General features: G+C 46.6%; 1 protein-coding gene across 1 annotated transcript in view; it reads right to left on the reverse strand.

The window, feature by feature from the left end:
• Positions 1–7223: 7223 nt before the first annotated feature.
• Positions 7224–15800, reverse strand: part of LOC147693026 (uncharacterized) — a 78762-nt gene continuing 70185 nt past the window's right edge. The window contains exons 2-5 of the mRNA XM_086939572.1: positions 14807–14953; positions 10451–10599; positions 9571–9708; positions 7224–7772 (exon numbers count right to left, since the gene is read on the reverse strand). Of these exons, the coding sequence (XP_086795698.1) occupies positions 7372–7772; positions 9571–9708; positions 10451–10599; positions 14807–14953 (835 nt within the window). The 3' untranslated portion in view covers positions 7224–7371. The remainder of the gene's footprint in view (positions 7773–9570; positions 9709–10450; positions 10600–14806; positions 14954–15800) is intronic.

Below are 15800 nucleotides of genomic sequence, written 5' to 3' on the forward strand. Positions count from 1 at the left end.
AAAACGTACTGAAGTTCGGCAATCCACATCCTCCACTTCATCTGTCATTAGCAGCAGGACCACCACCACCAGTATCGCCGCCTTCTCCGGCCCCCGAAGACATTTCAAGTCTCCAGTTTGGGACTTCTTTAGTGTTTGCCCAAAAAAGGAAAACATAGCCATTTGTAGCCTTTGTAAGCTTCGATTTAGTCGTGGTAAGCTTGGTTCTAACTATGGTACCGGAGGCCAGAGAGGTCATCTTGAGAGAAGGCACCCTGTCCAATGGTTTCCGCACCTAGAGGCGATCAAGAAAGCCGGAATTGCACGTAATGAAAACGTTGATTTGTCATCTGCTGATGACGAGGAGGTAGAAGAAGACGATTCAAACACTTCACTTACACCCAGTTCCCATGTCAGCAGCACACCCCATGGGAGCCACACTAAGAGTGTGGGAGAGAGTGAGACATCAATGCGGAAAAGTTCATCAGCGAGCGTAACTGGGTCGAAGAGATCATCATCATCCCGTAAATCATTGGTCCAGGGCAACATTAAAAAGATGTTGTTTACAGAAGCGCAATATGAACGCAACCACCCAATGACCCGTCTGTATAACACTAAGCTGGCTAAAATGCTAGCTCTGGACCTTCTCCCTTTTTCTTTTGTAGAAGGGGTTGGTTTTCTAGAATTAGTGACAGCGCTCTGCCCTAAATGGAAGGTTCCTAGCCGGTTCTATTTTGCCCGAGTTGCGGTTCCAGCACTACATGAAGATGTTCTGAAGGTGATTGGGGCAGCTTTGCAGAAGAGTGCTGTTCACACTATACATCTGACAACAGACATGTGGACCAGTGGCGCAGGCGCTGATTACATGTGCATCACTGCACACTGGGTCTCTTTTTCAGGGGCTAAAGCAAAGCTAAACTCAGGTGTTGACACTAACATTGTTTTTAAAGGTGCTCGGAAACATGCAACACTAGCCATGTTTGGTTTGGAGAAACGTCACACAGCAGAAAACATTTTGGATGTCTTTAACACAAAGGTCCTTAACTGTCTGTCCCCACTAAAACGCAAGGTTGGTTATGTTTCCACGGACAATGGCTCCAATATAGTTAAGGCCATGAGGGACGGTTACTATTTCAGAGTGCCGTGTTTGGCGCACTGTATAAACCTGGTTGTCCAAAAATTCTTGGGTAATAAAAGCAGTGCAGCGTACAGTGTATTGGAGAACTGCCGAAAAATTTGCAAGCATTTCAGGCATTCTTTTAAGGCCCGGAAGCAGCTGAGGAGCATGCTATATCAATGTCAAATGCCAGTGAAAGCACTCATCCAGGAGGTGGTAACACGTTGGAACTCAACCTTCTACATGCTTGAGCGTCTGTATGAGCAGTATACGCAACTCGATCAATATTTCTTGAAAGAGGGTATAGAGGAGCTGAGGATGGGTGGGCCGCAATGGAACATAGTTGAAAGCCTAACACGCATGCTTCGTCCTTTTGAGGTCTTCACGCGTGCAGTCAGCAAGGAGGACTCTAATTTGGGAAAAGCTATCCCATTGTTGTACATGCTGGAGGACCAACTGAAGGAGGTGTGTTCTGTGTTTCGAAAAGATGACAAAAAGAAAGACTCTTTGCTTCTGGCTGAGCAATTATTAGAGCTCCTACAAGGTGATGAACGTCTTCAAAAGATCCACTCAGAACAGCATTACATTTGTGCTACTATTCTGGATCCACGCTACAAAAAGGCGCTGGCAGGCAGAGCATTCTTTCCTTTTGGTGATGAAGATGTTACAAAGTACAAACGTTGGCTAGCCTTGTCAGCCAAGAAGTTTGAAACAGAACGGCTGGAAATTGAAGGAAATGGCAGTACATCAGCAGGCCATCCCCAGTCAAAACAATCCACTTCTGCACCTGTGGCTGTGGCACAAGTGACCTCTCAGCCGTTAAAGACACCGGCAACCGGATCATCTGCACGAAAGACAACAGAAACATTGGAGGCTGAAGAGGATTGGCTAGCTCTGCGTGGGTTTGGTTCTCAAAAGGTCAGAGGCACAGCAAGAGCTACGCAAAGTGGAGGAACCTTGGAGGAGGACCTTGAGTCGATGGTGAAGGACTATCTGAATGACTCCACAGAGGTCTATGTTAATTCTGACCCATTGGCGTATTGGCATGGGAAAAAAGAATTGTGGCCACAGCTCACCAACCTGGCTATAAACTACTTGTCTTGCCCACTCGCAAGTGTGTCTTCTGAACGGGTTTTCAGTGCGGCTGGTGGGATTGTAACTCCCAAACGGAGCCGCCTCTCGCCCAAAAATGTGGAGAGGTTAACAATGATCAAGATGAATCAGCACCTCATACCACCAGATATAAGAGTACGAGAGAGCGTGCCGGATGAAGAGGAGGTGGCCAGCACCATAGATGAGGGAATTTCTACTCTGTCAGGTGGCACTGACCTCACCCGGGCTGAATTCGCAGAGTATGATGACGAAGCCTTATTCTTATTCCTGGACCGTGATACCGACTTCGAGCCCTGAAAATGAGACAACGAATCAATAACTTTCTTTTTCATCCTTATTCACTTTTATTCCTGTGTGTCTGTCTTTCTTTGTTGTGCACAGTTAATATAATTCAAACTTTAATCAGATAATCACAAAGACAAGCCCATCAGCAGAACTGTCTTCACTTGTTTGCTAATTTATTTGAAGGTGCCGCAGTCTGCATTCCTCAGGTTCACAAGTTCAGAAGAACATGCTCCTCTATCCTCCTCCTCCAGACTCCTATTTCCATCAAAGCAGAGGGCTGGTTTACGCCCAATGAAGAAAGACTCAGCACTTGTGGGGGTGTTGTTCTACCTCTTTGCAGGTGAGTTGACGGGTCTGGGGCCATTGCTGGGAAGCACTAAAAGTGGTTTGTGCCAAATCCGAGGCGGAAATTTTTTTGTGTTTTTGATGACTTGCTTGCCTTTGAGGTGCTCTTAGGGGGGGTTCCGTCTGTTTGTGGGTGAGTTTCGTGGTCTGAGAGCATTGCTGGGACACTCTAATCTTGATTGCATTTGCTTTTCAGGAAATCCGTCGTGCAAACCCCGACTTATGGCCTAGCTACGCAGCGCGTTTGGACCGAAGGCCCAGAAATATTGCAAGTATGAGATTTTGCTTTTGGCCTGTTTGGGGGTGTTATGCTTCTTGGCGGGTGGGTTGCCGGGTCTTGGGGCATTCCTGGGAAGGTCTAATACCGGGTAGAAGTGGTTGGGACAAAATCCAGGCCGATTTTTTTTTGGGCTATTTCAGACATTTTGCTCTATGTAGCGTTTTCGGGGGCCTGTTTGGGGGGCTTCCTGGTGTTTGTGGGTGAGTTTCGTGGTCTGGGAGCACTGCTGGGACACTCTAATCTTGATTGCATTTGCTTTTCAGGAAATCCGTCGTGCCAACCCCGACTTATGGCCTAGCTACGCAGCGCGTTTGGACCGAAGGCCCAGAAATATTGCAAGTATGAGATTTTGCTTTTGGCCTGTTTGGGGGTGTTATGCTTCTTGGCGGGTGGGTTGCCGGGTCTTGGGGCATTCCTGGGAAGGTCTAATACCGGGTAGAAGTGGTTGGGACAAAATCCAGGCCGATTTGTTTTTGGGCTATTTCAGACATTTTGCTCTATGTAGCGTTTTCGGGGGCCTGTTTGGGGGGCTTCCTGGTGTTTGTGGGTGAGTTTCGTGGTCTGGGAGCACTGCTGGGACACTCTAATCTTGATTGCATTTGCTTTTCAGGAAATCCGTCGTGCCAACCCCGACTTATGGCCTAGCTACGCAGCGCGTTTGGACCGAAGGCCCAGAAATATTGCAAGTATGAGATTTTGCTTTTGGCCTGTTTGGGGGTGTTATGCTTCTTGGCGGGTGGGTTGCCGGGTCTTGGGGCATTCCTGGGAAGGTCTAATACCGGGTAGAAGTGGTTGGGACAAAATCCAGGCCGATTTTTTTTTGGGCTATTTCAGACATTTTGCTCTATGTAGCGTTTTCGGGGGCCTGTTTGGGGGGCTTCCTGGTGTTTGTGGGTGAGTTTCGTGGTCTGGGAGCACTGCTGGGACACTCTAATCTTGATTGCATTTGCTTTTCAGGAAATCCGTCGTGCCAACCCCGACTTATGGCCTAGCTACGCAGCGCGTTTGGACCGAAGGCCCAGAAATATTGCAAGTATGAGATTTTGCTTTTGGCCTGTTTGGGGGTGTTATGCTTCTTGGCGGGTGGGTTGCCGGGTCTTGGGGCATTCCTGGGAAGGTCTAATACCGGGTAGAAGGGGTTGGGACAAAATCCAGGCCGATTTTTTTTTGGGCTATTTCAGACATTTTGCTCTATGTAGCGTTTTCGGGGGCCTGTTTGCAGGGCTTCCTGGTGTTTGCGGGTGAGTTTCGTGGTGTGGGAGCACTGCTGGCTATATATACTTTACTTTGCAAGAGGTTTGAAGCAAATCCATGGTGGCTGAGGGGACTTAGGGCCTAGCTGCAGAGCGCGCGCGGAGTGATTTGGGAAATTTGTGAAAAAGTGACTAAGTCCCCATTTTTGTACTTTTGCTCTTTGGCTGTTTGGGGGTCTTCTACTCGTTTTCTCCTGGGTTGACGGCTCTGGGGCCATTGCTGGGAAGCTCTAATACCGGATAAAAATGTTTTGGACCAAATCCCAGGCGGAATTTTTTTTGTGTTTTTGATGACTTGCTTGCCTTTGAGGTGCTCTTAGGGGGGGTTCCGTCTGTTTGCGGGTGAGTTTCGTGATCTGGGAGCACTGCTGGGACACTCTAATCTTGATTGCATTTGCTTTTCAGGAAATCCGTCGTGCCAACCCCGACTTATGGCCTAGCTACGCAGCGCGTTTGGACCGAAGGCCCAGAAATATTGCAAGTATGAGATTTTGCTTTTGGCCTGTTTGGGGGTGTTACGCTTCTTGGCGGGTGGGTTGCCGGGTCTTGGGGCATTCCTGGGAAGGTCTAATACCGGGTAGAAGTGGTTGGGACAAAATCCGCGTGGAAAAGCCTTTAGTTTTGGCACTTTTTGTAACTTAGGGTTCGTTAGGGTTAGCCCTAGCAGCAGGATTGCATGTGTTTCGGGGTGTTCTAGATTTTTCAAACTGAGTTCTGGGGTCTTAGAGCACTCGTGAGAATGTGTAATTTTGGTTGCAAGTCATTTGAAGAAAATCCATGGTGGGAAAGGGGGGATTTGGCATAGTTAAAGAAAGCCTTTGCCACTATTCTTAACTTAGGGTTCGTTAGGGTTAGCAGTATTTCTATTGCATGTGTTTGAGTGGGGGGGATTTCGAGTCTTGGAGCGATGCTGGCTATGGCTACTTTTGCTTGGTTGCTTGCAAGTGGTTTGAATGCAATCCACGGTGGGTAATGGGTAATTAGGGTACTTCGGCCTACTTTTACTTTCAAAGTAAGTTTTGTCACCAGTTTTCTGCTAGGCCTCGTTTTTTGAGATTTGATTGGGGGTCTTCTACATTTTTGCGACTGGCTTTAGTAAGGGTCTGGGTGGGAGCACTGCTAGGAAGATCTAATTTTGTTCTAAAACACAGTTTACAGTACACCTAGCTTGAGGGGCAAGATCCGATACATTAATTTGCCCATACATCCTTCAAAAGGTGACTCAGAGTACGCACTTTCAAAAACATTGTACTGTCTACTAGGAAAAACAAATTGTGACTTTTTGCACTCCACAGCCTACATGCCTTATATTTATTTATCAGTGGTGTTGTAATATTATATCACTTCCTGTTTTTCGTTGAATAATTACAGGCCGGGTTTCAGTCTCTGCAATGGGGAAAAAAGGATGGAGTCAGGCTTCACAGTAGCGAGCCACAATTCAGCATCAGGCAGGCAGTGGACAGGGTGTCTTCTGGTGACCAACATCGATGGACGAAGCGTCGGCTGCAATGGAGGAGTGCCGCTAATAGGAGGATTTTTTTTCTGCGGGCAACTTACTTACCACTTCCAACAGGACCACTACAACCACATAGATACAGTATCCCTTGCCTTTTTCTCTGACTGTGACTGCATTTCTTGGCTCTCTCTCTGCTTCTACATTGATCCCTTAACACATCACTTAGTCCACTCCACTATCACATCTGCACCACACATAGTCATTTGTAAGTGCTCCTACGTAATTCGCAAGTCGCAGCACGCCCCAGGCCGTAGAGGACTGGGATGGCCCCAATGATGAAGCATGTCACCAAGGGGCAACCCTGGTGAGTGAGGGGACACCTAGAAAAAAAGCAATTTCTCCTTTTCTATCTACTATACCTTCTTCTTGTATGTTAGGACAGCACTTCACTGATGCCTGTCTTGTCTTCTGTTACAGGTATCCTTTCCCTGCTGACCCTACCTTTACCCATCCCACATTTTTTATTTTAGTTTGTTATTTTTCTCCCCCGCCTAATGCCTCGAACACCCTGTGTTTACACTTCTGGGTGTTGGTGACATTTGGAAGTGGAACCATATTTGCATCGACTGGATCACGGGGAGTAAACCGGACACCTTCCAGACCAACCCCATTGAGTGTTGTTGTGAATGGATTTATAGTGACCAGCAAGGCTCTCGGGTATCTGGCTACAGAGACCTTATGTTGAATATCGTTATCAATAATTCCACACAGGCCCTGTACTGTCGCATTCTTTCTTTCCACAGTTGTCGATGATATATTCTTACTCAGCTTGACAAAGAACCATTGCTAATGTGAAAGAACTTCAACCAAATTAGTAGTTATACTTTACCATTTGTTAGGCTACAATGTGGCACTGCTCTACTGTACTTCTGTCACATGCTATATTCTCAGTTGTACCGTTGAATTGCTCAGGAGGACAAACCAGATTTCATTTTCTTTTTTTTCATAGGCATGCAACTGCCACTGTGTCACAACAATAGTACCACCGCTATGAGGAAATTTTATCCGACCAAGATTGCCAACGTTATTCGGTGTTTCCCGTGGAGCCAGCCCTGGGTCTAGCCCTACTTTCAAACACAAATTACAGGTAAGATAAGCGTTTGGTGGTTTGGGGGTATAATGGAGTATTAGTACGAGAGACGAGAGACTGAAGGTAGTACTACTAAAGTCCTAGGACTCTTGGATTCACTTCACTGAGTCTGTGAGAGGCACTTAGTGTTGAAAACATTTGGGCATTTACACTTAAAGGAAGAAAATGGAACTAAACTTTCAGGAAAACAGTCAACGTTAAACCCCCACCCACCAGGCAAGCAGTAAAAAACAGGTATGCTCAGATAAAGTTTGAAAAAGTATATTTATATCCCTAACAAAATAATCTCCCGCAAGACCCTCCCTAACCCCAACGATTGTCCTTCAAAAGTCCCCAAAAACCCAACTCCCAATTCCCACCCCCCAAAAGTCTCTAAAAAAGGGGCAAGGGACACTATGGGTGGATGCTGTTCACTTTTTGGGCCAGGGCATCATGCTCCTCGCGGAGCAAGGCGAGCTCCTGCTGAAGGCGGGACACCATCAGGGTGGTGCGGCGCAGGCGTGCCTTCACTGCCTTGCAGGTGCAATGCCTGTGAGAGGCAGCTGTTGGCCTTGCTGCTCGGTGGTGGCGTTTGCCTTTGGCAGCCCGGCTCAGTCTGGGTGGACCACTGTGCTGGGTGGCAGCCCGTGGGGCCACGGAGGCCGATGCAGACGACGTTGTTGTAGTTGTCGACTGCACACTTTCCACGTCCTCCAGGGCCACCAGCCGCCGATATTCCGCAACAGTGGCCTCGATCCTCCGTTGCCGGGCCGCTCTAGCCAGCTCCTTCCTCCTTGTCCGTTTGGAAGGAGAACCTATATGAAGAAAGAAAGACATAGTCTGTAACCAATGCTCTTTTAGATTAACTCAATCATTCAGCAGAAATTTGTGTTGCAGTACAACTAGCAACTTGCAAGCGCATTACATAACTATTGAGGCCAGTATCTATCTAACCTCACACTTCTTCATCCTTGCTCTAACATTAGTGGGAGTTTAAGGAACAAAGTCTACGAGCACTGTGGACTTCCATTGGAGTCGACTATGAAAGTACACCAGTCTTATTCTTCTTCTTATCTCTTGTTTTGGAAAATTGGTACGTTATTTTCTGCAAGCCGGCATAATGCCAGCGCGGTAAACTTGCACCCGAGAAAAAGAGACGCACGCCATGAGGAGTGACCTAGACTTGCGTTGCCGTTGCGTTACTGTACCCGTCCAGTACATGCAGGTGGTGAATCTCTTACTTTTCTAGTACGGGTGGCACTGAGAATACTCTGTTACAACTCAAGGGCTACTGCTTAATTAATTTAACTTTCACCCTACAGTGGAAATGAGTACTAGAAATGGAAAATTGAAGAAGATAAATAATCTGATTATCTATCACTTCACATGGGATGTTTTTGCTTATATATGGGATGACTTTAGGTGCTTTGCTTTTTATTGAGTGACCAGTGATACATCCACACATGAATGACTGAGTACTACTAAACTTATTAAGAGAGGTAGGGAGTGGCCACCATAATAACCGGATCTATGCAGTGCTTGCAATACAAACTACTGCTACTATTTATGGTAGTATTTGGACAAAATTAAAAGTTCTTTTCCTTGCCTTTCCTACACTGGAACGGACGTGCGGGTGCAGTGTTAGTGTTACATGCTCTTCAAAGTTACACTTAGTTCATCCACTGACCGTCTACTCTCTCTAGATCATGGGTACTCACAAACTTTCTCTCAGGGGCTACATTTACAGTGTAGTTTGGGGCCGAGGGCCGCACTGGTGGGGGCGGAGTCAGAGGGGGCGGGGCTAAAGCAAAACGATAACTTGTGACCATGAGGTTGCACACAGGTCCCTGCAGCAGATGCCCTCATCCACTGAGCCACCAGACCCAGCATTTACATACATCTCTCTCCCTCCTGCTCTCCCTCCTGCCCTCCCTCCATCTCTCTCTCCCTCCTGCCCTCCCTCTCCCTCCCCCTCTGTCATCTCACTGTGTGTGTGTCTATCTGTGTCAGCCTTCAGCCCGGGTTGAGACCGCTTCCTCAACGCGCACACACAGACAACAACACCAAAGTACTTAACAGGTCTTTAAAAGACCATTAACATATTATTGAGGCTTTGTTTGTTTTAGCGCCCCTGCTTCTCCACCCTGACAATCACTGCTTGCCCGGCCCCACAGAGCAGAGGCTTAGTTCTATTTCACCTCTTTGTGGCCTTGCATCTCCACTCTGCTCTGTGGGGGCCGGGGGAGCAGTGATTGTCAGAGTGGAGATGCAGGGGCGCTAACAGGTGAAATACAAAAAAGCCTCTGCTCTGTGGGGGCCGGGGGAGCAGTGATTGTCTGCAAGGTCAGCGCACCGCCAACGAAGGCTTGCCGGGCCACCACCGGCCCGCGGGCCGTACTAGGAGTACCCCTGCTCTAGATGCACATATGCTATCTAAGAGTCAGATAGTAGCATGATCCAGGTATATGGACACATACAGTTTCTGTGTCACCCACCCAGGCTGTTGTCCTTCCACCCATCATTGCTTCATCATTCACCCAGCCATGCATCTCATATTCTTGCCTTCCCAGCTAGTCTTCAATCTCAATAAGTAAGGAATATATAAGAGCTTACCTCTGGCCGCCACCACCACCGTCTCAACTCTCACAGCTGCCGCCGCCGCCTCCTCCCCTGAAGCATCGCCCGATTCGCCCTCCGCCTCGGTGTCGAGCACCACCACCTCCACACTGGCCCCGCCACCAGATGTTCCACCTACAAAGTACATTTAAGAATGTTAGAATAAAGCAGTCACTAGTATTTGGTCTAGGAATGAAGACATGTGAAAACAATGTAATTTGTGACTGTCGTTAAAGTTAAAAAAAAATGTCCCTTTTTCCAGGGAAGGTTGTCTTGCTGCACTTTTTGGCACAACTGATGAAGGCTGTTTTTTTAACACGCACCATTTTTCTCCACACAGACAGAAGATGGACTTCTAACAACAAGATCAAGTTGAAACCAGGTGAGAGCTCGGCTCGACCACAAGAAATGTCTTCAATTAATCGTCAGCACTAACCACTTTTCCATTATCAGTTAAACGTTTAGTTTTATTATGACTTCATTTTAATAAATGTGTTTACTTTTAATAAAGCTTTTAAACTTAAATACAATCTGTGTTTTTTGGTCCAGACTAGAGTGACTGAGCGAAAGGTTTTGCAATTTTTGCAAGCATGAGTCCAGATAGAACACTTCAAAAGACATTATGGACAATCCCAGAGGACTGCACTAAGTTGATAGAGCTATTGCTGACTAGAATCATGGGAGTTTCGCCAACCGTGCAATCTTAGTTAGCTACACAGACAGACTAATAAGAATAATCTAGTAATACCACAGGGAGTCATAGTAGAGGCAGGATAAGAATTTAGATACAGTCTACAAGAAGAGCAAAGACAATTTTGAAAAAAGTCAAATGAGGAACGCTAGGAAAAATAGGTACTAGTCTAAAATGAAAACTTACTGGGGCCAGCAGAGGAGCCCTCGCCTGCCCGATCCTGGCCCTGTTGATGAACAGCATCCGCCGCCTGCTGCTCCTGTGTCCTCCTCTCGCCCCTGGGGGGAGCTGACGTACAACATGAAAGAAAGAACAGAAAACATGGATGATTGTTGCTTGTCAATGTCAACCAAATCAAACATTTCAAAAGAACAATAACAAAATATTTCTGCGAAATTATATTGATTATGGTTACTTTTCATTTATATGCGGACCTGTGACTTCGAAAGTCACATAACTCACTAAACAAAGTACTGAAACGTTCACCTAGGACTGGCAGGCAGCAGTCCGCAGGCAAGACGCAAAGTGACAGACAAACTCCATTGTGATTTCAGTCAGATCAGTGACAACACTAACAGTTGCCTGCTACATTACCAGTCATTTAAATAGTCAAACTATCAATCCACCGCCACTATTTTTCTTATTGTCAGGGTTACAAAGGAAGGGGCAGATTTAAGCCCTTGCGGCTCTTTTGCGCCGTTCTTGCGTGACTTTTGTGACGCAGCAGCTAAACAAAAAAGGGCGCCATGGTGCGGCGTATAATATTATAACAACGTGACGCATTTGGGAGATGCATCCCGTTATAAAGCCCTGCGCCATCAGGGGGCGTTCCGGCGCAAGGGAGGGCATTCCTGCGCTGGAACACATCCTAATAGTGGCTGAGGGAAATCTACAAAATATCAATCAGTCACCTTTAGGACAATGATGCGTCACACAAACCCTGCACCTGCTTGAAGCAGACGTACGGCTTGACCCAGCATTGGGGAGATAGGGTACCCCAGAGCATTGATGGAGCTGCGCCATCGTTGCGACGCAACTCCAGCAGTAAAGCTTCGGTGACGTTTTGGGCCCATGGGGCGCCGCATTGCAAATACGGCGCACCATGTTTGGTGGTGGTAGCGGGCCGCACAATTAATGGCGCATCCCTGCTACTTTGCAGGGATGCAACGGTAATTGCAATTCTGCCCCTTAGGGGCATACTTACTTACGCGTTCTGGCGCATCTCCAGAGATGCGCCAGATCAAATGCGTCACGCAAAACTACCCTTGCGACACGGCAGATGTGCCTCATTTACAATGCGGCGCGCCCTGGCGCAAGGGTAGGCACTTGCGTGACGCATCTCGTCACGTAAGAGCAGCGCATCGCTGGAGTCACGTCGCCAACGCAATGCAACTCCAGTAATGCTCAGGGCCACCCAATACTTTACATGCTGTGTCAGTCCTTTCGCCTGCTTCGAGCAGACATAAGGAATTGAATTGACGTAGCAGCGTCGCAGAAGTGCCTGCGTTAAATCTTGTAGATTTCACGCAGGCAATTTTGCGAGGCGCACAGCCGCTGGACCGCCCACCCTGCGTACTAGGAACGCACCCATTGTGGTGCAGGCCCATGGCTTTATAACGTGACGCATCTCCCTAGATGCGTCATGCTGTAAATGACTTGCAGGGATGCGGCACGTTTACGCCGCTGTTGCGTCACGCAAGGCAACGTAAACGTGGCGCAAGGGGCTTGTAAATGTAATCTGCCCCCTAGTGTCTAGCATTACGCAGTTCTGTTAAGTACACTCATACATAATAGTTACTCAGGCCAATGAGACCACGAAATAGAAAACAAATAAGCATAGTAGCAACCCCACTGAGAAGGAGAGCAGTGCACCTGAAATGCACAGAAGATTTTGAAATATAATTTAACTACAATGTAATCGTCATCAGCGGCATTATTGGCTTGCTCCATGTAAAAAACAAATATTTGCAATACAACAACACAGAGCAGGAGAAAACATCATAGTAGTGAGTGATTAAATGCCAATGGCTACTACTACTCACCAAGCCCGGGGATCTCCAAGCCGAGCTGGTCCAGCAGGTCGCGCTCGCGGTCCAGGAGGTCCGTCCAGCGATGGGTGACCTGGCTGTAGGTGCGCTGGACCCCGTAGAGGTGGGATATGGCCCAGCACACCTTCTCCCACCGCTTCCGGCGCTCCCGCATGTTGTAGCCGCCGGCCGCGATCCTGCCGCCTCCCGCGATGGTCCTGGGCAGGCGGCGCTGGACGAAGTAGACCAGCGCGCCCACTTCCTCCGGGCTGAATATCTCCCGGCGCGTCACCTGCTCCCCCCTCGATCTCACGCCTGCTGTCCTGCCACTGGGTCCAGCACTACTCCCCGCCGCCGCTGCGGCCCTCAAGTGCCTGGGCAGCTTCACGGCGCCTGGCTTGACCATGGTCTGGGCAGGTAAGGTAGGAAGAAGTAGAAAATTAAGAAAGAATAGGATAGGGAAGAAGAAAAGAAAAGAGTTTACAAAAGTAGTTTAAAAGTAAAGAAAAATAGCAGAAAAGACAAAAATATACAGCTAGGAAAAGAGAGGGATAGATAAGAAGCAAAATCGTAAAAAAAAAACTGAAAACAAGCAAAGGATGGGAAAGATATCAAGAGGATTAAACACCATGCCCAGACACAGGAAATGAATGAAAAACAAGATGGCCGGCGCCCGTTTCCGAGCGCGAAAGTCAGTTCGCGCGAGATTTTCCTCGCGATCTCGTGCGAACCTCTAGATTTCCCGCGCGATCTCGTGCGAACCTCTACTCGCAATGCGCTTACTGTGCGAGATTATACATAGCGGGCGGAAACGGAAATACGTCACGCAAACAAAATGGCCGCGCCCGTACTCGACCTTGGGGTAAATTCGCGTGTTGCGCTGCAAGCGGCTCGCGAATACTGCAAAAAAACTCGCGAAACAACAAGCCGCAAAAAAATAAAATGCTCATTCGCACGAATTGGCGGCTTCCGCGGTCGGTTTCGCACGACGCCGCGCCCCGCGAATAGCGCGAAAAAAACCGCAAAACGATTTCAGCAAAAGCAAAAGCAATGAGCAGGTGCAAAAGGTCAACCTCATGATTTGTAACGATTCTTTGTATTGCTTCCTGAGGGGGCCCTCCAGAATTCGGTTGCCTGCTTGCAACTATTGTGTGACCCTGCTCTGACCTTAACTGTATGCCACAAAGGTCCTGATTTACAGCTAAAGGAGCAGACAAGCAGGTGCCAGGCTGGAACTTTAAATTCTTTCAGTGACACATTAATTAGCCCCTAATTCATTATTGTCAGTTGGGGCAGGGCAGGTGTTGTAACTAATTTTGCAACAATGAAAGCACTTAGCAAGTGCAAAAGATCACTAATCAGGGCGCACTAAGGAAGCAGGTGCCAGCTAAAAAAATATTCTGTGACACATTAATCAGCCCCAAATTAATTCAGGTCACTTGAGGCAGGGAAGGTGTGCTTTGCTTTGCCGAAAATAATGTACACTGGACAACCAGAGGGTGTGGTGATGAAACAGAGGGTGGCATGGGTGGGCCAGAGGGTGGCATGAGTAGTCAGAGAGTGGCAGTGGTGACAGAGAGTGGCAGTGATGAAGAAGAGTGTCCCAAACAGGCTGGACATGTAGAAACAACAAGTTCGCAAAACTTGCGACCCGACAGGTAAGTTCGCAAATTGCGAAATTGTAAAAACCCTCGCGAACTGGCAGAAACACGGGCGAACACAAAAAAAAAAAAAAATCCGCAAATTCGCGGGAATTCGCGGATTTTGCGGATTGCGAATCCGCAAATCCGCAAAATTCGCGAACGCGAGATCCGCAAAATTCGCCCATGCTTAGTAGAAGCGCCAAGAATGATGCGGTGAAAAGAGAGCTGTGGCAGGAGGTGAAGTTGTTATCAATACTCAAGGATGTGGTAGAGAACCAGGAAACAGTTATTAGTAACTGTTTAAAGGCTGGTGATCTGGTGGTTGGTTTAAAGCAAATCAGATGGAGTTATGGACTATGGCTGCTACCCTGGCTCCTCTTTAGGCTGATGATCAATTATGAATAATTTGATAATCCTGGGGAAGGCAGTCTTAATCTGTAGGATAGAATGAATCCAGGTGCCAACCATGTATATATTGGAATGTTTGAGGGATTTCCAGTGCTCTAAAGTAAACCCAGGCCACTAGCACACATTAAAGCACATAATACACACACACAATAACAAAATAAAGCAAAAAATATAGTTCTAAGGGATTAAAACAAGGAGATGAAGGACATTGAAACCCAGTTAACAGCCACCAGCATTCAGCCACAACTCATGTCACTCTGGTTCATGAAAGCCTTCTTCATTAAGGATCTTATGTGCAACATTTATACTAAGGTTAATATTTAAAACAGATGAACATGTCTGTATAGAGTATCTTTAGCCCCATAGAAATGTAAATAAGAACATTATATGTTCTGAATTTGCAAAAGAATTATTGGCTGATTAACATGTGAAAATCTTATTGACAAATATGGTTAGTGACCAACCTAATAGATGTGATTTCTAGGCAGCGTTTTGATCCTGGTGTCACCTGTCGATTCTGTTGAAGCTGTTCATTTACAAATATTTTGTCGACATTGTCTTCTGAAGCATCCTCCACTTGGGCACTGGTTGACTGTGGCTGCCTAGGTAACCTTTCAAAGAACAGCAACATTAGATAGTAAGTATGTGAAATCAGTGCTGGTGTTAGTGATATATGTGCTCCCATGACTGATAGTGAAGCAGAGTAGATGAGGATTATCAAAAACACAAAAAGATTTAGGAAATGACTGCTAATGCTTCATTTAATACTTCTAACTCATAGGGAGCACCTTGGGTGTCTTTTAGCATCATGTTTTTAGCTTGCCTGTAGCATCACAGTAGAAATCAAAATATGTTTTATTGCTTTTCACTGCATAGGGGGCGTATCATTGAAATTGTGCCAGAAAAGCACATTTTGAGGCATCTTGAACTGCTTTACCAGCTCAAGCATTTCAAATTGTTTTGCCTCTCTCATAACCGGATAAGTGTTTACCAACTCCAAATATATATTGCAAGGGTTACATGATAATGGCAGGGAAAATGAAAATAAGAGTTTGAAGTAAAGACAAAAATATAAAAACAAGTGAAAGAGCAAGGCGATTTGATAGTTACATGAAATACATCATGAGTATTGCTTTCCAAATTTTCTAAAGTATTTGCACATACTTTTTTCCATTTATTAGCAATTATTTTAGAGAATAGGACATTACATCAAGACAGTGTTCATACAATTCCAAATATCATTACCTTTTCGTATATTATCAAGCTATTAGTTAAATAAATCTTCAAAGCGACAGCACAATATCATTTTCAGACCTTAGTTGAGCCGTCTTTAATCCATTGCCTTGTCATGTCCTACTTGAATGGAAAAAAAGGGCTAGAATTGGAATCAAGAGTGTCTTTGTGTGTGAGAATTAGTAAATAATATTTTAGTCTGACCTCCAAGTTGAATGCTCTCTA

This window comes from Lissotriton vulgaris, chromosome 9 (assembly GCF_964263255.1).
Source record: "Lissotriton vulgaris chromosome 9, aLisVul1.2, whole genome shotgun sequence".
NCBI classification, from domain to species: domain Eukaryota; kingdom Metazoa; phylum Chordata; class Amphibia; order Caudata; family Salamandridae; genus Lissotriton; species Lissotriton vulgaris.